This window comes from Phaenicophaeus curvirostris, chromosome 2 (genome assembly GCF_032191515.1).
Source record: "Phaenicophaeus curvirostris isolate KB17595 chromosome 2, BPBGC_Pcur_1.0, whole genome shotgun sequence".
NCBI classification, from domain to species: domain Eukaryota; kingdom Metazoa; phylum Chordata; class Aves; order Cuculiformes; family Cuculidae; genus Phaenicophaeus; species Phaenicophaeus curvirostris.
The window spans coordinates 101,435,151-101,462,263 of NC_091393.1; the positions used below are offsets into that span (position 1 = coordinate 101,435,151).

The window sequence follows — 27,113 nt, forward strand, 5'->3', positions numbered from 1 at the left end:
AAACTCTTTCCTTGTTACTGTGAGTTGGCAGCAGGGATAAGTGGGCAGAGAGACTGGCCTTACCATTTACTTTGCAAATATAACAGTTTCGGGTAAGAACATAGGGAGGAATTCCTGAAAGGTAAAAGGCTTTCCAAGAGTTTATTCACATTTTCATTAATTTTTGACTGAGCACAAAAGTTCATCTTTAAATAGTAGAAATAGCTGCCATATTGGGGTGGGTATTGAAATTAAATAAACCTGTGGGTTGTCTTGCTGTTCCTAAAGTAACACACCAGTGAAGTTTGGGAAGTACTTCCTTTAGAAAGTGCCAGTGTTAGGACATGTGATGCAAAAGCAAAATGTTTTTTTTTTTTTCAGCTCTTAGAGGAACAATAGGAAGCTTGAGACCATCCAAGCTGCTAAATATTTTAGGAGCCTGGTTGTGTTAATACTTGAACATATGAGCAGTCATTTATGATGCAAATTCCTATCTAGCTGCTACTTTCTCTTTTCCAGATAGCAAAAATTGTCTGCCAGAGGGCTTTTCATTAATACTCTTTTTTCCTCCCTCCTGGTGTGAGCATGATCAAACAGCAGGACTTAGTATAGTGAAGAACAAAGCAAGAAAAAAAAATGCATGAAACCTCAGTAAATGGGTGAATAGATGTATTTAATAAAACTTAGTTTAATAATCTTGAAGTTTTAGATGTTAAGTGTGAATGTCTGATTGAATGAGAGTCCTGAAAGTTAGTTAGTCCTACAGTAATGTGCTCACATCTTGCTCTTCTCCAATTTCAGTACTATGGACTACAAATCTTGGAAAATGTGATAAAAACAAGATGGAAGATTCTTCCAAGGAACCAGTGTGAAGGTAGGGAGGGATTTTTGTTTTCTTCTCTTAACTTTGTGTGTTAAGTGAGATTGACTTTTGTCAGCCTGTCTAATGCTGAACTTCAAATGCAATTAGGCTAGTAACTTTTCCTCATGTGGAAAAACTGTCATGCTTTTCTGGATGATGAAACCATGTCTTTCCTTTTCATGATAATTGTCTCAGTGATAGTGAGCGCATGAAATTCTGCAAATGTGGGGAAGGTAAAAGATGTGACTGAAATCAGAAACATCATCACTTAAGTGTTGTGCTGACTTACAGGCCAAACTTACCTGAAGAGGTCTAACCATAGGCAGCTTCTGAGGGTAGCTCCTGGCTTTGAGATAGAGGTTTTGGTTCTCTGTACTTGGCATGGGAGGCTCTCTTCAGCCTGTTTGGGGTGTGTACGTACGTAGGCCAACCTGTATGCTGTTGTTTTTCTACTAGTTTCTGTGGGCTGTCTGGTAGGGTATGTAGATCTGTGAGTGTTTTGAAATTGTAAGCAGTCATAATTTTTTAAAGACAGATGTGCTAAGTAAATGCACGGTCTTTCCTATGAATGGCTGTTCATTCTTTTAGGCGGTGAGATGCTACAAAGTTTGCTTTTAATTCATTTAAGTATATATGAAGCTAGATGACTGCAACTGGAAGTGCAGTGCAGGGCAAAACCCAGTTTTCTGTCACTGCAAGGAGCCTGGAAGTCTTCAAAGAAATGCTGTGTTTTGTTTTTTTTCCCTTTCCCTTATAGCTTACAGTATGTGTTGAATTTTAGGTGTATGTGGAGGTACTGCTAGTGCAGGGTTAGTTCTTGTTCATGTAGATATCTGTCAGGTCATGGTAACTTGGACTTGAAAACATTGAATACAACTACAAGTTCTTGCCAATGAATGTTGTCACTGTTCTATATTTGGCTTTTTACTGAAAGCTGATGTTGGAACTCATTAAAGTTATTCCAAATTTCTGTGTTATGCTGTGAGCTTTTATTAACAAAGCTAAGATGTGCTTTAAATTTTTGCTGCCAGTGCTTAGGTTCTGAAAATACATTGACTAAAAGGCAATTGTAGTGTCAATGAAAACAAATATGTAAGGGAGAATTCCACATTTCTGTGATAATTCTTCTTGCCTTTTCCCCCACTCGTTTCAACTCCGCGTTAACATCTAAAGCATAGCTGCTCTTCAAAGTGGAAGTAAGATTTCACATTCATTCTGCTGTTGGGAATAGACTTGCAGGCTTCTAGAGAACAGCTTCAACTAAGGCTCAAAAACAACTATGTCCTTTTGAGAAACTAAGGATGCAACCTGAAATTGTCTTCTATGTGCTTCCAGTAAGGACAGTATATTGGCTTACTTCTATCTTGTTACATTCCTGACTATGAGCACTTAGTTTCAGCATTTGGAAGTTGTTCTCCTGAAGTTTTTGGCTGTGGGAGCAGAGCAGGCAGAAAGTAAGGAGTCAATAGTTTGAGGCAGTTACTTGGCTTACTACTGTGCGCTGGTTAAGTGGGGTGTAGTAGAACAGGAGATATCCGAGGAAGGGTTACTTGATAGTTTGGAACTGAACAGGTGCAAAATACAGAATCTGAATCAGTAACTGTGTTTTAAAGATGTACTCCTAATGCATGGAGTAGATGAGAAATGGTGGTGGTAGGATGAGGATGTAGGCTGTGCTCTGGGTTGTGTTATCTCATCTGTTCTTGAGATGCCAAGATAATGCTGGATAAATTGCTTAAATGAATTGTGGAGCTGATATATTTGACTTGATGTTTCAGAGTTTTGTTACTTGACTGCTGCTTGGTTGTACTGTTAGACTGGTTCCTGTCATCTGAGAAGATGCAATAGCTATAACTCAATACATTACAATGCAAAATGAAGTTACTGTCTATAGTTGTGCAATCAACTTTATTTTGTTCTTTTTTTTCACTTCTGTGTGACTTCTGAAGACTCCAAAGGCAAAAAAAAAGATTTTATCCTCACAAATGTCTTTAGTGGAACCTTTTAAAATATTTTCCCTTTTGCAGAACGAAACTAAAATGATGAATTTGAGAGTAGAATTATTTTATTTAAATTTAGTTAGCTGGCTTTTACTTGTCTAGTTTCTCCTGTACATCAGTAGAAGAGGAACTTTGTATATGTAGCATACAGTGGCATTTGATCCATCTAGGCCTCAGTAGTGTAGGAGGGAGGACCAGTATTCCACCAGCTTCATCTGTAAGAATGCGCCAGAGCTCATTCAGATGGTTTGATTACCTGGGAGGTAAGATGACTGGGTTAAGTTTAGGTTTGCTTGATTCTGACTCCAGCCATTCCTTTAGTTGACAGATTTTCGTCTTTGAAGTATGACTGGTAAGATAGGGGTGGAGGAAATTCCAAGTTACTATAGCAAAGTAATGCCTACTAACAAAGCAATAATGCAGGTTATAAATAAGTTAATTTTACCTTATCTCACTTTATATGTTTTAACATGTCTAATTTGCTTTGTGTAGTAAATACAGTTGACAGATCTTAATTTTGGTCAAGATGAAAATAAATCCATTTAAAAGAAAATACTGTTTTCCCTTTGTAGCAATAAGACTGCGTAAGAGTTGAAGTTAAGAGCAGAAGTGAATTGAGCAGTGAATGAAAAAGGTTTTGAAACAGCCTGCCTGAAAATTCTTGGAGAAGTAAAGCTGTATTATTAATACAGAGCCTGAACTGTAACCTTTTTGAGATCCCCCCGCCACGAGCTGTATGTCAGAATGACTTGTTAGACCTTGAGGTTAGCCAGGGTTTTGTTATTGCTTCTGTCTGAATGCCAGGAGGTTCTAGCTTCCAGCCTGGAATTCCAGATGCAGGTGGGAAAGTGGTTTTTTCACATGTGTACTTTGAACTTCTAACTCTATTCTTAAGTTTGCTTTTGTTTTAAAATAGCTTTTAGTCTTGAGCTTTTCTAGCCCTGGTACCTTTTAACTTGTAAAAAGTTTTTATGTTCCTCAGGTGTCACTGGTTTTGAAGGCTGAGGATTGTAAGCACTTACGGAAAGTTCATCTGTATCTTCCCATAATTCTAAAACAGAAATCTTAACAGTTCAAAACTCTTAATGGTTTTTCTTAACTCTTAACAGTTCAAAAATATTCATGTGATTACTTTTTCTTGATATTTTTCTGGATTTTTTTTTTTTTTTGCTTGCTTGCTTTTGGAGTTAGCAGTTTGAACCAATGCTGACCTGAGTAGACAAAAGTGGAATTTAGGAACACAGAACTGGTAAATTTCAGTTAAGAGATGTCTGGCCTACATGTTCAGCCTTCAGACACTTTTAGCAATAGACCATAGCAATGTGTTGAACTTGTTCTTCATGGTGTATTTAGTCGTTAAAGAGATGGCGTTGGATTGCTCTTGTGGGTCTATGAATGACGTAATGTGGTTTTCATTCAAACTTTACTGAGGCTACTTCAGTGAATGGTGGGTGGCATGTTCAAGAACATCTCATCTAGTGGTGAACTTGGCTTATTTCTAGAGTATTGTACTGTCATTCTCAAGTGAAAATTGTGGGTTTATTGAGGTGATACTAAATCGCTTTAAATTCTGATACTCTGTAGAGTTGATTGATTAATAATGCTTATAAAGTTTGTCATTTGAAGTGCTATGAAGTGAATTTTTCTTGTAGTGTGACAACCTGCCTAGAAATAAAGGCATCTTGGTCTTCCAATTCAGTGATAACGTTTCATTAGTCCTGCAATGTGAATTGATATTACGTTCCTGTGAACAGAACAGGCTTGTCTGGAGTGTTTTGAGACAGAATGGATAAACGCTTCTTCATTATGAAACCCAAATTGCTTGTGCAGTTTTGAAACGGGGGCGAGGAAAGGGATGTGTTCAGAGAGATGAAGATTCAGTGGCTTGCAGGAGGGTCCTGGAGTTAAGTATAAAGCTTCTGATGTAGTGGAAGGTGCTGTAGAAGAAATTTTTCTGTCTGGCCTGCTTCACAAAGAGATGTAATCAGTCAAAGGGAGAATGAGCTATATGGTACTCTGAATGCAAGGGGAAAGTGAGCTCTCTGTCCTTTTTAAGAAATTTTGTGAATTGTTTTTTTTGCTTCTGTTGAAGAACAAATTGCTAGTGGATTGATCAGGTTCATCACTAGTGGTGAAAGATGATTTGCGGGATGATATTGGAAAGTATTGTTTCTTAAAACTAAAAATAAGATGGTATTTTGACCATATTTTGGGACTACAAATGTCCATGGAGAGGATAACAAGATTTGAAATTCTTGTTTTGATTGCAAAATAATGTTAATTTGCTGAGTTAGATTGTCCACCTGCTTTGCTCATTAAATTGTCCACCTGCTTACTATTAAAGCAGGGAATTTTAGTAAACCAGTGTCAGCTGCTGAAATTGCAGCACTGGTTGTGATAATACTCAACACTTGTTAAATGCTTGTGCTCTGTAACTGCATAAAAGGATATGCTTCTGTTAAGTGCAAGCAGTGGTTTTGTTTACAGATCTGTTCTCACTGGTTATGTGTGTGCATTAGCGGTTACAAGCCGTATTTGGTTGATAGGAATTCTCTGAGCTCAGGTTACACAGAAATGGGATGTAATTGCTTGTAAAAGCACATCCAAAGATTAAACTGTAGGATATTTAACACTTGTCAAGTTTAGACTGCAGAGTTTACTAATGTTGGATAATACAATGTTCCTCATTGTCCCAAATCAGCCCAACCCCATAGCATAGCTTGGGTCACCAGTGAAAATACTTACCCTCCAGAAAGTGTTTCAGTTTTACTGTATGTTTGCCTCTCTGTAGAGGAACAAATTTCACATAAGGACTGCAATACTCAATATTCATCCAGAACCTTTCTAAAAGGCCTTGAATTTATGTCCTTGCTATACCCACTTATTTCACATTGAACAAAAGTACTTCTTGTACTTTGATTACCAGAAAATGATAACATTGGTGCTAGTCTAGGCCTTCTGACAGTGATAATATGCAGCCTTCCTGGTAATTAGAACATAGTCTAAGGTTGGAGCCAGGTTGGTACACTTCTGAACTACTGTGGATAAAGGTATTTCTCACCTGTGGCCTTGTTGATGTCTTTGAGCCAGTACTGGTGCTTCTCTGGCCCCGTAGAGAACTGGTTCAGGGAGCTAAGCTGGCAGAAGATAGTTTCAAAGTAGTTTAAAACCGTTAAACTTAAATTCTGTGTTTCTCTTAAATTCTTGAGCAGGTGTCAGGACTGCTAGTGCAATGTCAATGGAAGTATTGGAATAGAAAAAAGACTGCTCCCTTTGGTTGCAGATTGTCATGGGATCAATGTAGTTGTTAATGGTAGATGGTCCTAGGAGAATGTTATGTGTGTCCTAAATATTTTGGTTGGGTTTTCTTTTTTTCTTCTGTTTTATTGGAAGGTCTGTTTTCCAGGAATGTTTGTCTCTTCCTGTTTGGCTCATGGAAATATCTGAACCTTGGCAGTTACGCTATTGCTGTCCTCAAGACTTGCTCAGCTGCTTTTGTGACTGAGGGAGGCCTTCTGCACAGTGGTTGTGTGGCTTGTGCATGTCCAGTGTCTGCCTCTTTTAAATAGCACTTCCTTTTAGGCTCTCGGTGCATACTGATTTTAGTAGATCTAGAAGGCTGCTATCCTTTGAACAGTTTCTTGGAAATGGTCTGCTGAAAAATGCTACCTAGCCTGTGTGTTTATTATTTTCGGAGTATAAAATTGAAATATCTTTGTTCTACTGAGAATAGTCTTTCTTGTGGGGTGATAAGTAAATGAGCTATTAAATATGAAGCAGAAACCACAACACCTCAGTTTAAAAACTGAGAGAAAAAGTAGAAAATAACTAAAAAAAGCACTGGAGTACTGGATAGCTGCTGTTCTTAAGGCATTAAGGGTATGACTGCGTTCACTGGATGGAAGACATGCAATGTAACCAGTGAAAACTAGCAAAGATTTAGGTTGCCTTTTGAACTGTGGTAATTTTGTTTTATTTTTTTTTAACAAAGAATCTTGGACCCAAGCAACTGTTTTATCTGCTGTTCGCAAGGCCAGATCAATGGTGGCATAGCATTCAAGTTGTAACAGCATAATGCTATTGATGCAGTAAGATAGAAAACGTAAAGCTTTGGAGTTGGAAGTCTAAGAACAATATTCGCTTTCCAATTCGTTTTTGAAATGCAAAGAGTTGCAGCAGTAGGCTTCCCTTAGTGGTTTATCAGGGAGTCACAACAGTTGAGTTTCTGGCACTGCAAGTACATTTCCATACCATTTGGGGGGCTTTCATATCTGATTAGTGAATTACTGTAGTGATTCAGCAAAGTATGTGCTTTAGCTTTAAAATACTAGAACTTGCCTCTGATGTAAGACTAATACTAGTGCTTGGTAATAACTGTTACACTCTTACGCAGCGACTAACAGGCAACTGGAACTACCTGTAGAATAGTTACTGTCTGTTCTATAGCTAAGACCTAGTATCTCAAAGACCTAGTTTTTCCAGATTTCATGAGAATGTAGTTACCAAACTATTTTTTAATCCCATTGCTCAGGCCTGAAATGCAAAAAATAGTAAAGTCTTAGAAGTGTTTCAGAATTCAGAATAGTGGCTGTTGGAAGACCTAGATGTCTTCAACATAAGACATTCATTGCAGAAGTGAGGACTTACAAAATTGTCAATGTTTGTTTTGTCTGCATGGGTCATTTGACTGTCTTGTTGAAGAAATTATTGAAACTAGATTTTAGATAGTATGTTGTGATGAAAATTCACTTGGAAAGGTGTTGTTTCTGTGCCTTCAGTAATTGATAGATTAATGGTGAGGGAGCTGAGGGTTAGGTGGAAAAATGAAACTTAAGGCAATATAGCATGCTACAGTGTGGGTTTTGGGGTTTGTGTTTTTTTTTTTTTTTTGTAGTGGAGCTGGAAAGTCATTTAAAAACATGTATAGAAGAAACATGACAAAGCAAGTGATTTAAATACAGTCTGTGTCCCCAGATGACAGACTTTTTTTACTTTAAGCAAAAAAAAAAAGAAAAGCAATACACTAGAATTTATTAGTAGATTATAATATACGTGTGCCATAAAAGCACAGTAATCCAAATCCAAGTGTACTGTACTGTATTGGTGGATAAAGTTTTTAGTTTGTTCTTGTAAGATTGTATGGGGAAATCTTTGCCAAACTCTGGAATGGCGTTTCACTTTTAAGTGTTGTGTTTAGGAGTTCCTGTGTTTAAAATTGATCACCTAGGTAAACCGGGGCATTTCTGAACTTATACATACAGTGAAGGTGACATATTGAAGCTCTCCCTGTTATTCTGGCTAACTTGACATTAAAACTGGATTCATGCTTAGAAAGCTCCATTTATTTTGGGAGGTCACTTACAGTTGCTAAAGCATTAGGCAAAGAAGATTGAGGACTCTCTTGTTTGTATTTTGTCTTGCCATTGTAAGCCTTTGGCTGAGGCAGTGTATCTTTGGAGTTAAGTGCAATCTGAAGATGTATAATAAGTACAAATACATTTCACAGGGGGAGCTCCACAGCAGCTTTTACCTATCACAACATTTGCTGGGGTCTGGACAGTGCTGCGTGTCATCTTTCTATCTTTTGCCTAATAAATACAGTGTTGTGCAGTGCTACCAGTGCTGGGTTTCTCACACTTTCTTGCAGCCTTTAGAAAGCTGATAGATTGTGGTGAAAATTATAAGTATGCTTGAACTCTTTAGTCTGTTTTCCTTCTGTTCTATTGAAATAGCTTAAGTGCAAAGCCGTTTTGTACATCTGGAATGTCCTCTTGCAGAACTGATAAAAAGGTGGGGTTTTTCCCATATAGCACGAAAGGATGCTCACTTATACCTGACTTTTGGGTCCTTAGAAGTGTTTCTTTTTAAAAACGTGAATAATCTGAATTAAGTATTACTACATTTGTGATATCTGGTATAGTTGAAAATAAATTCCTAACTCTTCTGCAGGTATTAAAAAATATGTTGTTGGCCTAATTATCAAGACGTCATCTGATCCAACATGTGTAGAAGTAAGTGAATTCTTTTTTGGGGAGGAAGAGTAAGGGGAATATTATGCATAACCTGACTCTTCTCTCCTCTTCTCCAGAAAGAGAAAGTTTATATTGGGAAACTGAATATGATTCTTGTTCAGGTATGCTCGAGTTCATAATGTTTTAAGTGTTGTTATAAAGTCTTTGGCTTTGCAGATGTATCTAATGTCTGGATGCTTCACTTTTCAGATACTGAAACAGGAATGGCCAAAGCACTGGCCGACTTTTATAAGCGATATTGTGGGAGCAAGCAGGACTAGTGAAAGCCTTTGCCAGAATAATATGGTGATCCTTAAACTACTGAGTGAAGAAGTGTTTGATTTTTCCAGTGGCCAGATTACTCAAGTAAAAGCTAAGCATTTGAAAGACAGGCAAGTATATATAGTTAAATTTAATAATTAGGGTAGACTTTGTGCTTGCTGCTAAATAGTTTCTCACTTGCAGCTTTTGAGTGAATGCCTACAGCTTGTCTGATTTAATTTCTGAGACAGAGTGGGTTACTGATTTTTCTTTATAGCAGTACTGTTAGGTGACACCAAACTTGTTTGTGTGCACAGGTATTTTTACCTTATTGCAAGTATTTCCAACCCAGAATCTGCAGGCACAGACATCAAACTACTTGAAAATGTGCATTATTGTCATGAATACTGGTCAAAGCCAGGAGGCTTGTGAATGCCTCCCTGGACTTGGGTCTTCTGGACCTCTTCTGTGAGCATAGACGTTTTAATTAAAGTAGATAGGTTAGTTTTGGGAATATGGAAATGCTTAATTTTTAAACAATTTTTTTACAGCATGTGCAATGAATTCTCTCAGATATTTCAGCTGTGTCAGTTCGTGATGGTAAGTCTTATTTGTTTAATGATATTTTTAAATGTTCTTTCCCATTCTGCCTAGCAATATCATAAATGCTAATGGTCATTTACAGGAAAACTCCCAGAATGCTACCTTAGTTCAGGCAACTTTGGAAACTTTGCTGCGATTTCTGAACTGGATTCCTCTGGGATATATATTTGAGACCAAGTTAATCAGCACACTAATATACAAGGTACTCATGCAAAAATTGGTGGCTTTTAAATTTAAATATAAGCTGCTAAAAACCTTACTGTTCAACACTCTTGTAATACTCTTTTTTTTTTTTTCTTCTCTCAATAGTTCTTAAATGTTCCCATGTTTCGTAATGTCTCTTTGAAGTGCCTCACAGAGATTGCAGGTGTTAGTGTCAGTCAGTATGAAGAACAGTTTGTAACACTTTTCACACTGACCATGATGCAGTTAAAACAGGTAATGTTTTTAATGAATTACTTATGATTGTTGGATTTTGCAAAAAACGATTTCTGTAGAACCTAGTTCAGTTTACAAGTTTAAATTCATTACAGGGCTGTTGATATGCCAAGTGTTGTTCTTCAGTGGTATTTGTGGCTCAATTGGAACATTCCAAGTGTGTTTTTCTGACTCTAGATCACAGCTGTATTTCTGTTGTGTTGATTTGCTTTGATTGATTTAAGAGGTGTTTTGAGCACTCAGCCTTGTCTGATGGGGAAAGCTGAAAGAGGCGTGACAAAAATTTGTGCTGTGTGACTCCTAAGACCTAGGATGACCTCACCCATGGAGGTTTCTATTTAATTTTTGAAACTGTTAAAAGCATTTGTTATGTGAACCTATGCTTGAAGTTCATACAGCTTGATGATTCCCCTCTGAGCAGTTCACAGTCAGGTATGCATGTTTGCAGCTCATTGTTCTTGCACCTTAATCAGCTGACTGTTACTTGCTCAGTTTTTACAGATAATGCTCTTGATTCTAAATTGCAGTGTACCTCGCCTGATTTTTTTCCTCAAAATGCCAGTTGAATGCAAAATTGGGTATTTGGCATGTTTTGCAACTTGCAGGTTTTTAATGACTGTTGCATATGAACTTGATGCAAACTGTTGTATTTTTTGCAAGTATGTGACATTCTCTCTTAACTCTGTAAAATGAAGCTGGAGAAAATTAAAACCACACAAAAGCTGGCAGCAGCGAAAGTGTTAAAGTTTGTTCTCTGTAACTGAATAGTGTTGACATTGAAGAATGTTGTTTACTGCTTGATAATGTTGAAAATGGGTTTTTTGTATAATGATAGAATTTAAAAGTGTGCACATCTCTTAAGTGATACTAGTGATCTCTGCAAGATTACTGAAAAACATGTTTCAGTATTCTTCCATGGTTCTTGCTAATTTCTAAATATTATGGAGGTGGTCTTTCCTGTTGTTTTAACATCATGATGATGTGATGTTTTGAAACGTAATGTTACTAGGAACAGGTAACAAACACGTTTTTGTTCATGATGGAAAAGATACTTTTCTTGTTTATAGCTGCCATTGGCGGGCGGGGGGGTGGTGTTTAGTTCATCAGTACTTTTGTATCTGTGTTTTCACCTCCCTGTCCATCTTGATCCCCAAAGAAATGAAGGAACATTAAGACTTTTGGTATTAAAGATCTCTAAAGAGGGGATGCCATGAAAAGCAGGAGGTCCTGTTTTTTTTTTAATTTCTTGATTATCTCTCTGTATTGTATTAGATGCTTCCTCTAAATACCAATATCCGACTTGCGTATTCAAATGGAAAAGATGATGAGCAGAACTTCATTCAGAATCTCAGTTTGTTCCTCTGCACGTTCCTCAAAGAACACGGTCAACTTATAGAAAAAAGATTAAATCTGAGGGAAACATTAATGGAGGTAAGTTGGTCAGTTTATCAGGGTTAAAAATGTAGCCAATGTGTTCTCATACTCAAAGGATGAAACACTAGCATAGTCTCTGTATCTTTATATTTAATATGGGTAAGAGGAAAAATAAAAACCACATTTCCTTCACGTAAGTAGTAAATCACGTGAATATAAAAAAACATTCAAGATTTTTGTTTCCTATATGTTTCACTGGTATTCTGTGTTCAGGCATCCTATTAGTTAGTATAGGATCACATATATGTCTGTCTCCGTGTTATAACTTGTTGCTCCTTGAAAGTGTTAAATACTGCTTGAAAATTCATGCATTCTTTTTCAATAGGTCTTTACATACCATATTTTCTGTTTAAATCTCATGGCTTTAACTCTGATGCTCTACACAGACTGATGAAAGCCAGCTCAGTTATGTTTTTATTCAGCGCTCAGGGCTAGTTTCTAGGGTACAGCACATGTTCAGCACTTCCATCCTGGCAGAGCTTCTTGCCTAATTTGCCCTTTTTAAAGTTTAAGGGAAAGGTTTTAAATACAGTCTTCAAGGATTATACTCTGTTGCTATCTAATAAAGTCTCTCTCTGCCAGTCACGTTTAATGTCAGAGCTCTACCAAATAACTGTGCATGCTTTCTGGTAGTATTGCTGATCTTGGAGGATGACCTGTGGGTCTCAATTACCAGCTGTCTTACCAGTTACCAGTTGATGAGAAATAACATTTACAGTTGTCCTTCTTCTCTGCTTATTACCTTCTTTTCTTGGAGACTGCTGCATTCTTTTCAGTTCTACAGTAAAGTCCAACTTCACTGTCAAAACCACTGCGATCTGTGGAAAATACTGGAAATTCAGTTAAGAGTGAAGGATTGGAAAGGCTTAAATTGTAGGTGACCACTAAACACTCAAGTTACTACCTCATACCGTAGTGGGGCTTGATCACGAATTTTTCAGTTGTGTTTTTAATTGTGAGTAAAAGTTTTGCTGAGGGTGAGCTGTTCTGTGGTGACTTCTTTTGCTAGTGCTCTCCTGAGTACTGACCTGTTGGGAAGGGAAACTACATCTTGCAGGTGGATTAGCTGTAGCCCGATATGTCCATCTGAGTTCTAGTCCATTTTCCAGGGAGTATTCCCAGTGCATTGCTTCTGGAGGTATCCCTCTACAAAAAACTTGTATTACTAAGTTGGTTTCAAATATAAAATCATAGGTTATTCAGGAACTGTAAATTGGGTGAGCATGGCTCAAGTTGCTACCTATGTTGAGGCTTTATTAGGAAGGCCTGTGTAATAATTCTAACAGTGCTAAATTTTTGTTTAAAACTGACATCTACAAAGCTCAATCCAGAAGACAGTGTTGTAGGACAGGTTGAAATGTTTTACAAAGGCCAGCCTAAAATCCTTGCAAATTTCAATTTTATAAGTTGCCGCGTAACAGAATGTAGTTAAGTGGTTACTTTTAAAAGCTCTTTCATTCTAAACCTGCACTTATGATGTGTCAGATTTTACGAAATTCTTCCAGGGATGCATTGGATCTGTGTAGGCTACTGAAGGAAGCTACATAAGTTATTCCAAGTGAAATTACCAAGAAAAATTTATGCGTATAAGATTAGCATATGGTGGTTTTAAATCCCTCTCTTGACATTGTAAATGCAGATGCTGAATCAGCTCTTTACTGGCTAAAATGCTTGTGAGTTGCTGTAGTACCCAGGTGATGAAAACTTCTTCAGATTTCATTATTTCTTTGTTCACTAGTGGACTATTGCTTTGGTATCTTTCACCAGGGGACTGAAAAAGAGGCTAGGCAAAAAATGATGGGCAGTATAGTTCCAATTTCTGTGTTGGCATCTCAGTCTGTCAGAAGTGCATCTGTGGCCTTCCCTCCTCAGCCTGCTGTGGCTGTGTTGCGTCACTGAAGAAATGGGAAATGTTCTGGTAGATGGCTTCTGTGGGAAGCAAGCAAGAGGTGTGGCTGTGATGGTTGCGTTCAGTTCCTCAGGGTATAGGGATCTAGAACAAAGTATAAGTTTTGACAACAGCAGTCATTGCTGTGAGAGAGTTTTTTGAGGCTCTAAAACAAAATGCCTTGCAGAAGCACCAGAGGCTGTCTGATAATTTACAAACGGGTGTATTTCGTTGTGGCATTTCTAAAGGTGTCTTTAGGCTACTTTAGATTTAAGAATTGATACACACTTTGAAAGTAACAGTAGTCCGGGGGCACTTTGATTTTGAGTTGCTCTGCTGGTCAGGAGTCTGGCTTGTGCTAATGTCATTGCAATGTTCATGTCTCTTGTTCTTGACTTTTATGTTCACTTGGCACTTTATCGGTATTTGGATAACTGAACCTGAAGCAGTGTGGCTTTATCTACAGAAATAATTAGCAATGACACATTAAAACTACACTTTTCCAGGCTCTTCATTATATGCTATTGGTGTCAGAAGTTGAAGAAACAGAGATTTTCAAGATTTGTCTTGAATATTGGAATCATTTAGCTGCAGAGCTCTACAGGGAAAGTCCGTTTTCAACATCTGCCTCTCCACTGCTTTCGGGAAGTCAACACTTTGATGTTCCTCCAAGGAGACAGCTTTATTTGCCTGTATTGTCCAAGGTAGTCCATTCTTACATAATGATACCATAAAGATTTAGATGCTGTTCGTAACTGTAGAGATTTTACTTCCTGTAAGAGGTGACATAAGAAAACTTGTTTTGAGTAGGTGGTAATTGATTCAACTGTAGGTATTTAATGTATTGCATTTCAGTTCTGTTAAGATACTTAGTACAAATGTAAGACTTAAGTGTTCCTTTAAACAGATAAAGGCTGGAATGTTACAGGGGAAGGAAAAGAGGTGTGTTTCTGGGAAAAAATGATCTTCGAAGACTGCTAATGTTACATGTGCGCTTCGAGGCTCTAGAAAGTATACTTCATAGTTTGGGGTTCGTTGTTTTTGGTTTGTGGTTTTGTTTTGTTTTTAACTACTCAGCTTGTTCATGGAGAAAATCAGCAGGCTCTGTTCTTAATGGCTTTTTAGTTAACATGTCTGTGTACAATCTTAACGTGAGTTAATCTCATGAGGAGCTGGATAAATCCTATATATGGGTCAGACTGCCTGACCAGAGTGCTCTGGAAACACTTGTGGAGCTGTGCCTGTCTTTTCGTGTTACATTTTGATTCAGTTTTAACTTTCCTTTGCCACATACAGGTTCGATTGCTTATGGTTAGCCGTATGGCGAAACCTGAAGAAGTCCTAGTTGTGGAAAATGATCAAGGGGAAGTAGTACGAGAATTCATGAAGGATACAGATTCCATAAACTTATATAAAAATATGAGAGAAACATTGGGTAAGTGTTCTCGCTGGTGTTGTCGTGCTGCAGGTCTGTGCAGCCGTGTCAGCAGCATGCATGTTACAGAACGTTGGCTGAATCATTGTGTTGGCAAAATGATGGTCAGTAAGGAGTCATTCAGACTTGAAAGAGGGCGAGACAGTATTGTCTGAAGTTTCCTGTTTTAAGCATGTAGTGTTGTGTGACTTGTTAAAATAGTAATACGCTACTTTTTGTCCCTTGTCTTTTCCCATTGAACAACGGCTTTACCAAAATGTTTCAGATAGAATGAAACCTTGATTTTGTCAGAAACCTGTTAAATTTGAAGGATTTTCTGACTTGCTGGTTATTCTTTCACTTGTGGTTTGTCTTCTGCAGACCAAGCATTTCTCAGCAAACTTTATTTCTTCCTTCAGTCTTCTGAATACTTTTAAAAATTGTTTTGTAATACTTCTAAAATACAAAATTCTGGCCAGAACTTCAGTTTCAAAAAACTTGTACAAAGTTAGTGCTGAGGTCTTATAATGACCTTGACTGAAAGTACAAACACTGCAATTAGTTACATGTCACGTAGAAAAAACCTCAAAGGCTGTGAGCACACTGAAGAACATCAGAATCAGTATTTCTGTAGCATTAAATGTAGCCAATGTATTTTATTTTTCCTGTGTATACTAGCGTAGTTACCTTTGGAAGTCTCATGTTCATCTGTGACTGTTTTATCAGTGAATTGATAGTCCCTAAATGTTGTAGCGATAAAAAAAAATTCAGAGTCCTAACTGCAACTTCAAGGGGCAGGGCAGGGATTGGAGTTACCACACATTTAGGATAGTAAATGTTAATTATTTTTCTATCAAATGTAAATCCTTTAAGTAACACTGGGTGTTATACTAGGCTTACAAACTACGACGGGAGGAAGAAAGCTGTGTGATGCAAAGCGTGTGTGGGGGTTTTTTCCCCCCACCTATGTACTCGTGATCCAGATACAGCCAGCATTATATTATCATTTTGATATCTTTCCATATGGAATGTTATTTTTTTGTTCTGTTTTATTGCATTAAATGCTTAATTTACTGTATTAAAATTATTACTGCATGTCCTGAGCATTAGTCATATTTCCAGATACAAGGTTATTTACATGGAAATGCAGATTTTTTTAGTGTTCTGGTTTTAAGTTGCTCATAGTGTATTATCTCTAAAATTCTCTCTTTTTATTGAAAAGCTATAAGGTAGTGGAATCTATATTCTATGACACAGTCAAAATCTGTTTCTGAATCTGGCCTTAAGCTGCTTTTTGACTTGGGATTTAGAATTTTATATTGGAGACACTAATCCTATTGGGGAATGATGCAAATGTATTCCCACCTAGACTCATTTGGGAGTACCATCTCCGCTTCACTGGTGGTTATTGCAACCAACAGGCTTAATGACACTGAAATAAAGAGCAGAATAAAATTGATTAACTTGATTGTATAATGTCCCCCACAGGTTGCCAGTCCCATTCCCTGTACACCACACATACGAGTGCCTTTTGTTAATAACTTAACTTAGCAACTTAACTGATTTGACTGGTATGCGAGACATTCATTATTTAGACTTGTCATATCGCTTGCATGTGGTGTTTTGCTGAAATCCCTTGGAACAATCATAGATTCTCAACAAAATTGTTTGTCAGTCTTTAAAATATAGTTGTAACAAATTTGCGTTTAAATTTTTAGCTCGTTCTGTGACGAGTTCAGGAAAGAAGCATTGGGCTTTACCTAATGATTTGATTGTCTTTTTTTTTAACAACAAATATAACTTTGTGGAGTGGTGATCCAGGTTGTTGCTTTAAAATGTGCCTTTTAAATATTTTTCAGTCTATCTTACGCATCTGGATTATGCAGACACAGAACGAATTATGACTGAAAAACTTCACAATCAAGTGAACGGGACAGAATGGTCATGGAAAAATTTGAATACCCTGTGTTGGGCTATAGGCTCAATCAGTGGCGCGATGCATGAAGAAGATGAAAAAAGATTCCTTGTTACAGTAATTAAGGTATCACAGTGTAAAACGAACAGCTTTGTCACACTTTGTAGTTTATGCTGAAGAAACTTAGGCTTAAAAAATGCTGCTATATGTTCTTAATGAAGGCTGATAAATTCCTTGGCTATGAAGAATGCATTAATGCAAATAGTCTTTTCATGGTGAAAATTTCAGGCACAGAATTTAATTTAATTTATGATGAAGTGTTTTTCTTTGGGGGTGCAGAAGAGATGGAAAGGGATTGCTAATGAAATAAAGGAGAGTGGTGTAATAACACATTTTTTACTAGCTAGCACCCTGCTATTTTGCTGTTTTCCAAATACTCATCGTTCGAAGTGAGTTTCTTTAAAGGTGTGCATGAACGAAGTGTTTTTCACAAGAATAATGGACCTGACTTTAATGAGCCATAGAATTCATTCAGAAGACTTTGTTTAATTTCTTCTGTCTTATGTTGAATCTATATTGATATCAACTGCTTGGTCACTATTGAACACTGAGACTTGTAGAAATTTGTAGTTATATTCAAAATGGAGATTCTGTAGTTGAAAATGCGGTGTTCCTGGTTTGGTTGGAACTTAAATAATTGCACACCACCCCAATCTTAGCCCACCTGGGGGTTTTGTTTGCGGCTTGGTGGGTTTTTTTTTTTTTACTTTTGGTGGGGTTTGTTTTTTTATCCTTTGTCTTGCAGTGCTTTTAATTGGAACTAGACAAACTTGGAGAGAAACATAAAACTATGCTTTGTTGTAGGATCTCCTGGGGCTCTGTGAACAAAAGCGAGGAAAAGACAATAAAGCCATTATTGCATCAAATATAATGTATATAGTAGGTCAATACCCACGGTTTTTGAGAGCTCACTGGAAATTCTTGAAGACAGTAGTCAACAAGCTGTTCGAATTTATGCATGGTAATTATCTAGTTTTGACTTGCTGTTTAATTTTTTTTTGTGCCCGTGCATGCCTATGTATGGGGAAAAATACAAAGCAGTAACTGACTTGGTTTGATTTAGAAACCCACGATGGTGTCCAGGATATGGCTTGTGATACCTTCATCAAAATAGCACAAAAATGCCGCCGACACTTTGTTCAGGTTCAAGTGGGAGAGGTCATGCCATTCATTGATGAAATCTTGAACAACATTAATACAATCATCTGTGACCTTCAGCCACAACAGGTATGTTTAATTCTGCATCATGGATAATTCCTAAAGGTTAATCAAAAAAGTTACTTCATGTTGAAATGTAGCTGTGTTTTTTTAGGCTTGAACTATTTTCCCTAGTTTCTTGTTAGCGACAATTTTATGGTATAAATGGCACAATCGGGGTGCGTTACTGAGACCTCGATTAGAACGCTTGGAAGGAGAATTTAAGTGCATTTAGTTTCAATTTTGATTGCTGGAATGTTTTACCAAGTGAATAAGATACTGAATCTAATTTTGTGGTTCTGATTTGGGAACAGTAATATCCTACTGTGAACAGTTTTTCTATAGCTCTTGTATTATTGAAAGGGGTATGAGGAACAAGCTAAAAGCACCTACATCTAGGAAGGGCAGAGTTCATGAAGTAAGAGTAATGCCCACATGTGACATATGCTGAGATGTTGCAATAATATTCTGAAACTTCAGGTAGAGTGGATCTGGCGTGTGGAATAAAGGTACTTACACGAGTGATGTAATCCAGTCCAGAGTTCAAACACGCCTGGTAATGTTTAGTTAAACGGTGTCATCTGTGCTTCCTCAATTCAGGATAGGATGGCAAAATGAAGAAAGGCTCTGAGATGTATACAGCGGCCTTTGAAGGGAAAGGGATGGAGGTTTGTTTTATGCATGGTGAAAGTAAGGAAAGAATGCAGAAAGAGCTTGTTAAGTCAGGCAGCGGAAAAGGTATTTGAACAGTGAAGCCCATCTTCAGCCTTCACTGTGTGCTAGTTGATAACAGTATAAAACATTCCTTACTTAGTTTTAACCTTCCTGTGTGCTTGTTCCAATCAGGTGCATACATTCTATGAAGCAGTGGGATATATGATTGGGGCACAGACAGACCAGACTGTGCAGGAGCATCTGATAGAGAAGTACATGTTGCTTCCTAATCAAGTATGGGACAGCATAATTCAACAGGCAACAAAAGTAAGCTCATAAATTTTAAGTGTATTCTGTGTTCAGCTAAAGAAAACCTGCTTAATATTTCTCTTACCCAGGGTTTAATTTTCATGTGGCATGACAGCAAGTGTGCATCACTGTGACGGACTGCTGAAGCAGTGATTGACATGACAGTACAAGTGGTGTTTTGAGAAGGAAGACTTAAATGACAAAATACTGGTGTAAATATCTGATGTAAAGGATAAATTTCTGCACAGAAATGTGTTTAAACAGCTTTTCTCCCAGGCTTCCTTTCACCTGACATAGAAGTGGGTTTTCTTTCTGAATAGCAGAAAAGTTAAAATTAATTTCTCCTTTCTCTTCCGTCATTCTCTTAAAGTACATCTTTATTCTTACTTTAATCTTCTTGTGGTTTTTCTTGAAAAACTTTATCCCCCCACATTAAAGAACGACAGTTGTGCACTGCGTGAGGAGGTCCTTTTGGAGTTCATCGGGATCCTGAAACTTAAAAAACCTGAGTTACTCTTCGCTTTTAAAACAAGAACGTGCTGCCTTTCCTGAGGACCGCTTCTGTCTATTTTCACCTTCCTAATTCTTCCTCTTTAATGTAAAAATACTTGCACAGAAGAGCAGAATTAAATCAACTGAGGTTCTGTCCTGACTTTCTATTAGAAATAGTGGCAAGAGCCGTGAAGAAAACAGCAGTATATTGAGTCTGGGAATTTCAATGATATGTTCTTTAATGCTATGTAAGATAGTAGGGCAAGTTTGTTCACTACAAAAAAATGGACTTTTATTTTTTTAACAGAATGTTGATATTCTAAAGGATCCCGAAACTGTTAAGCAGCTTGGCAGCATTCTGAAAACCAATGTAAGAGCATGTAAAGCAGTTGGCCACCCCTTTGTGATTCAGCTTGGAAGAATTTATTTAGATATGTTGAATGTGTACAAGTGCCTAAGTGAAAATATTTCTGCAGCTATTCAGGCCAATGGTAAGAAATTCCATGTTTTTTCCTGCAAGTGGTGATTAAGCACTTTGTCATCAGATTTCAAAGTACTTTCCAAGTAGGTTAATTTTACCGTGTTCATCTTACTCTTCATTTTCCCAAACAGTGACTCAAAGTGCTTGTTTTAGGTACCAGATGTTTTACTCAAATAAAGAACTGGTAATTTTAAAGGGAGGGAAAAACACCTCTAAATGAGAAAGTTTAGGATAAAGATGCAAAACACCATAGGTGGTAACTTAGAATTAATAGACATCTTGCTGAGACACAGTTTTAGTGTGTGTTCTTTTAGTGTACTCTAGTTTTGAATATGAAAAGACAAAAATATAAATGGAATCTCGTTCACTTTTTCAAAAGCTATTTGCAGGGCTTTGGGTACAGTTCTGGGCTAGTAAATAGCTTTATTACAGCTTTAGTGAAGGTGACTGCAAGTCATGATAAACTGGGCTTGCAATTATTGAGAAGGAACTATCAATTGCCTAACCTTTTTTTCACTAAATTAATTGGAGCTTATGGTATCTCAGGAACATGTGCTTCTCTAGTAGTTCATTACAAGATTAAATGAGTCAGTAATTAGATTCTGTCTTGTGACCAGTTTTCTTGCCATTGCAGACGATATTGGGAAATGTGTATGCTAAGTAAAACTTGGTAACCAAGTGGCTGGTTGACCTTGAAGTAGCTTCTTGGAATTCAGAATAAATTTGACTTGAGAAATCAATAGCTTTTGGTGCTGCAGCTCTGATGTCAGCATTTGCTGTCAGAAGCAGTGTCTTTTTTTTAAGAGACAGTTGCCAGGACTGTAGCCCTGATGTGCTACTTGATCAGCAATTACTGTGATTGCAGTTTCCTCGGTGCATGGTTTCACAACTGGCTCTGTTGCCAGCATGAGCAATCTAACCTTCCTTGTCTTGATGGCACTCTCAGGTTTTCCTGTGCATGTACTAGAATGGTCATATGGCTGTCCAGATAACTAGATCAGGTTTCACTGATGAGAAACTGAACTAAGGGTGTAAGGCCTTTTTAAGGAGAACTGTGTACTTTACACACAAAGACAAGTGGAAAGATTATTTCTCTTAGATGAAATCAGGAAGTCTCTTGTTCTCGCCCCATCACTTAATGAGGACCAAGTGCAAGCTCAGTCCGGGAACATAAGTGAATATGCAAGATTTCCCTTACTTGACAAACCAGATGCGACTTTTTGACTACTGTATCTTAGGGTGCTTGGACCTATGGAGCCTGAATGGGCAGATAGTCTTTTTAGGGATATAAAAATCGAGCATTTTCTGTTGCATAGAATCTGTATAAGTTTTGGGTTTTTTTATTACACCTTATCTTATTAACTGAAGATTTTAAACTTTTCAGGTGAGATGGTAACAAAGCAGCCCTTGATTAGAAGTATGAGGACTGTAAAAAGGGAAACCTTAAAACTGATTTCTGGCTGGGTGAGCAGGTCCAATGATCCTCAGATGGTAAGTAGATTTTATTTCATACAGTTAACTTGTAAGACAGAATTAGGAAGAAATCAAGAGCTGTTCTGTTGTTCACTGAATCAGTTGGTCGCAGCAACTTGATTCAGGAGGTCTGCAAAACTTAAAGGAGAGAGTATGGTCATACAGAGGTAAGCCTGAGCTATGTTTGAGATACTTGAGTTAATTAATTTTTAGCTGTGAATAATCTTGGAGGGACTTGAGGAGGTTGAAGAGAAACCTATTGAAAGCTGTGCTGGATGGAAACAGAGGGTGGTGAGTTTATGTAAGGGTAATGTATTTCAGCTTCCTCAGGAAAAGCATCACCTGTAACAAAACAGTGAACTTTGCTGTAAACTGTATTCTAGAGGCTGTTTGAGAACTGCATTGGTATAACCATGGCTTTCTTTTTCAATCAGGTAGCTGAAAACTTTGTTCCTCCCTTGTTGGATGCTGTTCTGATTGACTATCAGAGAAACGTCCCAGCCGCGAGAGAACCTGAAGTGCTCAGTACCATGGCTATCATTGTAAACAAGCTGGGTGCACACATCACTGCTGAAATACCTCAGATATTTGATGCTGTTTTTGAGTGCACGTTGAATATGATCAACAAGGTATTTCTGTTTAAACTTTGATTAAGGCATCTCCCTAGTGACTGAAGACAAAAACAGTGGGGTTTTATAAGAGTCCTGGGCTTGGCTGTTGGTGCATGTCTAAGCGAAAGATATCCTTTTCTTGGAGTGAAGGGAGGCAGTATGCAGTGAATGTGGGGTTAGGCAGCTTTCACTTTATGGATGTTTAACAGGGGTTCATGCCTTCTTTCTGTGAATATCGCTTCCATATGTGGTGTCTTTTGGGTAATTTCCCTACTTTTTTTGCATTCACTAAGCATTTGCGGCACTTAGGGAAATTTCTGCTCAAATGAACACACTTATTTTGTAGTCTGGCTGCCTGGTTGAATGTCTTGAAGCTCATGGCCTGTGAATTTTCTGTTTAGCTCTCAATTTAAGGCATTAGTGATTTTTCTTCTGTTCTGGGGACTTGGAATGTTGTGCTTTTGGAAACAGAAATATGCTTCAGTCAAATGTCAATGTAGGACTAATTGCTAAAAGCCATAAATCTTCACAATTCATGAATATAACTGCTGGTCAGTCATTTTGAGTATTTTCTCAGTAAATGCAGTTCTTGTGCAGTTATGCATCGGTACAACACTCGAGCACTACCAGCTAAATTAGTGCTACTTGGAATGGGGTGCAACTACAAACCGCACCCCTGTAGCAGCGCATGTGCTTAGCCAGTGTTAAAACCAGCCGTTTGTTGATCTGTGGGTCTGAGTGGTGATTCGGGTTCTGTGCTGACAAAATGCGACTCGGCCTGTTGGTGCCTTATAACTCTAAAGCGTGGGTTATCGAGCTCTGGTGGGGAAAATCAAGGGGGGAAGTTCACTGAAGAATACAGCCTTTGCATTTAAGGTCATTTTAAACTTGAGGTCTAAATGCTGTTCTTTGTCAGTCGTGGTCTCGCTCTGCTGAACAGAAGATCTTACGATTGATGTTCAGGAAACTTGAAGTGTTTTTTTTTTTTTACCACCACTCCTCTTCTTCTAGGACTTTGAAGAATATCCTGAACATAGAACAAACTTTTTCTTGCTACTCCAAGCTGTAAATTCTCATTGCTTCCCAGCGTTCCTGGCCATTCCACCTGCACAGTTCAAACTTGTTTTGGATTCTATTATTTGGGCTTTCAAACATACAATGAGAAACGTTGCAGATACAGGTAAATGAAAGTGTTTAATAACACATGCAGTTTCTAATATCGAGTTTGGTTTTTTTTTTTGTAGAATGTTGTTTTCTTGCATGTTTTTCTTTAGTCAGAGTATTCCAGTAACACAATTTTGTACTGTGTTTGCACAAGAATAATATTTTGTCTTGGCTTCACGTTGTCAGCGAGGTTAATGGGCTGAAATACATGGATGCTGTTTCACTCTCGTTGCTGTAAGAGCACTGATACAGTTTCTGCCTGCTCTCTTTTTCCACGTGAGGGCTTGCGCTTTTCTGAAATGGCTGAACGGCTGATAAAACCGGTGTTATATCTCTGTTCTGGAGTGTTTGACTTAGCACCTCAGTAAGAGTTGTTCGCAACTAGCATGAAAAGTCAAGCAGGAAAGTGGGTGAGGGTTGGGCTGAACTCATGGTCTTAGGGGAGGCTATATAGAAGCCTTCAATTCTAAAAATATTATTTTTCAAGATTGTGGGCTTAGTGCACTATCTTGACTGGTGGATAAAAATATTGTTGTGAAGCCACTTAGTTTTTAGCCAGTTGTCTTGTTGCAGTGTTTGGAAAGGGTGGAGACGAAGATACCTTTCAGTAGCATTTCACCTAGTAAAGTAATCTAAATAGTTTTTGTGTAGTTCTGAAAAATAAAACCTTTTTCTTTCTACATTAGCAAACACTTTTTTTTGGTGGAGGGTTTCTCTCACCTTTATTAGTACAAGTTAAAGCGATATGATTGGATTTTTATGCTGCTGTCATCTCATAATGCAATAAAATAAAGGTGCTGTGTGAATGTGGCTGTAGCCCCCTAGTGGCTGTCTGAGAAAATCACTGCATGTGTAGTACTTGTCTTTTTGGTTTTTACTAGAACTTCATGGGTGTTCTGTATTTTTTCAGAAAAAGCAAAAATATGCCAGAGGTTTCATAATTGTTCTGTTGCTAACTTAGTTTTAAAATGTATATTTTCCAGGACTTCAGATACTTTATACTCTACTACAGAATGTTGCGCAAGAGGAGACTGCTGCCCAGAGTTTCTATCAGACGTATTTCTGTGATATCCTCCAGCACATTTTCTCAGTTGTAACAGACACGTCGCACACTGCTGGTAAGAATGCACATGTGCCAGCCAGGTGGTGAAAACAGTTGAACCAATGTTACACATCCTCTTCTGAATAATAATTGCATTTGTGTAACTTTGATCTATTCAGGTTTGACAATGCATGCATCGATCCTTGCGTATATGTTCAACTTGGTAGAAGAGGGAAAAATAAGTACTCCATTAAACCCAGGGAATCCAGTGAACAACCAAGTGTTTATTCAGGAGTATGTGGCTAATCTTCTCAAATCTGCATTTCCTCACCTGCAAGAGTAAGTGTGCCCTGATTCTTCAATACTTACATGTGGGTTCTTATGTCTTGAAATACTAACTGATGTGTTTACTGTTAGTGCCCAGGTTAAGCTGTTTGTAACGGGACTCTTCAGTTTGAACCAGGATATTCCTGCCTTCAAGGAACACCTAAGGGATTTCCTTGTCCAAATAAAGGTATGTGTGAAGGGATTTTTTCAAGAAATTAAAAATGAGTTAGCAAGATGATACTGTTGGAAAAGGAACAGCCTTTATTCAGTGTTTGTTTCAGAGATACAAGTTACTTTGCAGCTTTTTAAAATGTAGCAAGAACTTGATCACAGGGCTTGCGTGACTGCCCTTTCATATAATCTATTTCAGTGTGATTTCATTTCTTAAACTGGGCTTAAATGTCATCACTTGTGCTTGACGCACACAATTCCTGTGGCCAAGATGGCTGCAAAACTTAACCTAATGGGAAATAAAGCAAGTTGATTTTTAACCAGGTTTTGCTTCAGTTCTGCTTGGGACATGTTTTGAAACTTGCTACGCTTTTTATTTTTCTGAAGATGCTAGAATTCAGGAAGACTGTAGGAAAAAGTCTGTTAATTAGTTGTGAGACTGCAGTCATCAGGCAAAACTGAAATGATACTCCTTTAATGGTGATATCCTCCCACTGCTTTGTTACTGCAGTATCTTGCTTTGTAACACAGAGTGAAAATCTTAAAATATTTTGCGTTCCTTTATATCAGTTCTGACCTTAGAAGCAGAAGAAAAACCAGCAAATAAATAACCTGCCCAGGAGTGCGAAGGGAAGATGTTTTCTGTATCATTCTGGATTTGGGAAGCTTATTAGTCTGCCTGAAGCATTTGACAATAAACTAATGACTTTGTATGAATTATACAGGAATTTGCAGGTGAAGACACATCAGACTTATTCTTGGAGGAAAGAGAAACAGCCCTTCGGCAGGCTCAAGAGGAGAAGCATAAACTTCAGATGTCTGTACCTGGCATCCTTAATCCACATGAAATTCCTGAGGAGATGTGTGATTAAAAAAAATAATAAAACAAGTTTTGCAGTTTTCTTTCTGTACAGCTACTTTGTTGTGATAGAAGAAAACAGCACTTGGATATTTGTTGACCAAAATGATGCCAATTTGTAAATTAAAATGTCACCTAGTGGCCCTTTTTCTTATGTGTTTTTTTTGTATAAGAAATTTTCTGTGAAATATCCTTCCATTGTTAAAGCTTTTGTTTGGTCATCTTTATTTAGATTTGCATGAAGTTGAAAATTAAGGCATTTTCAAAGTAACTACTTCATGCCCATTTTGTGGCTAAGGGGAAAATAGGCAAAACGTAACTTGTAAAAGACTATATTGCAAAATAATACAATTTCCTGTAAGAGTATCGATTTTTTAATTCGGGATCATTTTCTTTCTAGTCTGTTCTGCAGTCTAGGAGAAAAGGTAATGAGTAAACCAGAATTGTTAAGCAGAAGACTATAGTGCTGCATTTGTTTTGATCAGTTAACAGCTTTCTGGACTGAGTGGTAAGGCTAGGCTACGTGTATTCGCAAGTTGTATGGCAAGTTTGCAGCAAGATCATGTGCATATCATCCCATTGTAAAGCAACTTCTGAAGAGTATGGGAACACAGTACAGTTAGTTATTTTTACACAGTTCTTTTGTTTTTGTGTGTGTGCTGTCGCTTTGTCGACAACAGCTTTTTGTTTTCCTCAATGAGGAGTGTTGCTCATTTGTGAGCCTTCATTAACTCGAAGTGAAATGGTTAAAATATTTATCCTGTTAGAATAGGCTGCATCTTTTTAACAACTCATAAAATAAAAAAAAAAAACTCTTGGCTTTTGAGATGACTTATACTAATTTACATTGTTTACCATGCTGTAGTGCTTAAAGAACACTACTTAAAAGCAAAATAAACTTGGTTTACATTTATTTTTCTTTCTTTGGCTTATTCTTTTATTGGATGAAAATACTGTGATCATATTTAAGATTTGTATCCTGAAGGCATAGTAAAAATTCCTTGAGGTCTAGATAACTGTTCTTTCTGGTTTGCCTCATCTCAAGGACCTTGGCTGTGCTTGAAATTAGCATCAACTAAGTTGGGTGCCATTTGGAAGTACAGCAGCTGTTCTGACTTACCTCCATAAATAACTATTCCATGCTACTTTGCTATACAAATGCCAGGAATAAGATACTCTTGTTCTCTCTGGACTCCTGGCAATTTCTTTCAAAGAGGTATTGCACTGTATCTCGACAAAACAATTGATGCTAGTACATGTTAATAACATGCGTAGACAAGATCTACAGTTATTTTTCTACCTAAAGTTTTGTAGTTGAAATGATTTTTGGGTTTATGAAATATGGATACAGAAAGCAGTATGAACAATAAGATTGTGTACAGTCTTGGCCCCCCCATTTTTGTTCTGTCTTGTCTCTGTTCTCTAACAGTTGCTGTTAAGCTTTTCCAAAGTTTTGCCATTTATTTGG

The 27,113-nt window shown here is 37.6% G+C and overlaps 1 protein-coding gene across 1 annotated transcript in view; it reads left to right on the plus strand.

Annotated features, from left to right (window-relative positions):
* XPO1 (exportin 1) overlaps nucleotides 1-26,558 on the plus strand; it is a 37,305-nt gene extending 10,747 nt beyond the window's left edge. The window contains exons 4-25 of the mRNA XM_069850168.1: nucleotides 781-853; nucleotides 8,791-8,852; nucleotides 8,930-8,974; nucleotides 9,063-9,244; nucleotides 9,665-9,713; nucleotides 9,799-9,918; nucleotides 10,026-10,154; nucleotides 11,427-11,585; nucleotides 13,983-14,180; nucleotides 14,773-14,911; nucleotides 16,750-16,931; nucleotides 17,670-17,826; nucleotides 17,929-18,092; nucleotides 18,909-19,043; nucleotides 19,825-20,008; nucleotides 21,383-21,489; nucleotides 21,906-22,100; nucleotides 23,094-23,262; nucleotides 24,230-24,364; nucleotides 24,468-24,627; nucleotides 24,706-24,802; nucleotides 25,512-26,558. Coding sequence (XP_069706269.1) covers nucleotides 781-853; nucleotides 8,791-8,852; nucleotides 8,930-8,974; nucleotides 9,063-9,244; nucleotides 9,665-9,713; nucleotides 9,799-9,918; nucleotides 10,026-10,154; nucleotides 11,427-11,585; nucleotides 13,983-14,180; nucleotides 14,773-14,911; nucleotides 16,750-16,931; nucleotides 17,670-17,826; nucleotides 17,929-18,092; nucleotides 18,909-19,043; nucleotides 19,825-20,008; nucleotides 21,383-21,489; nucleotides 21,906-22,100; nucleotides 23,094-23,262; nucleotides 24,230-24,364; nucleotides 24,468-24,627; nucleotides 24,706-24,802; nucleotides 25,512-25,658 — 2,988 coding nt within the window. The 3' untranslated portion in view covers nucleotides 25,659-26,558. The remainder of the gene's footprint in view (nucleotides 1-780; nucleotides 854-8,790; nucleotides 8,853-8,929; nucleotides 8,975-9,062; nucleotides 9,245-9,664; nucleotides 9,714-9,798; nucleotides 9,919-10,025; nucleotides 10,155-11,426; nucleotides 11,586-13,982; nucleotides 14,181-14,772; nucleotides 14,912-16,749; nucleotides 16,932-17,669; nucleotides 17,827-17,928; nucleotides 18,093-18,908; nucleotides 19,044-19,824; nucleotides 20,009-21,382; nucleotides 21,490-21,905; nucleotides 22,101-23,093; nucleotides 23,263-24,229; nucleotides 24,365-24,467; nucleotides 24,628-24,705; nucleotides 24,803-25,511) is intronic.
* Nucleotides 26,559-27,113: the final 555 nt, after the last annotated feature.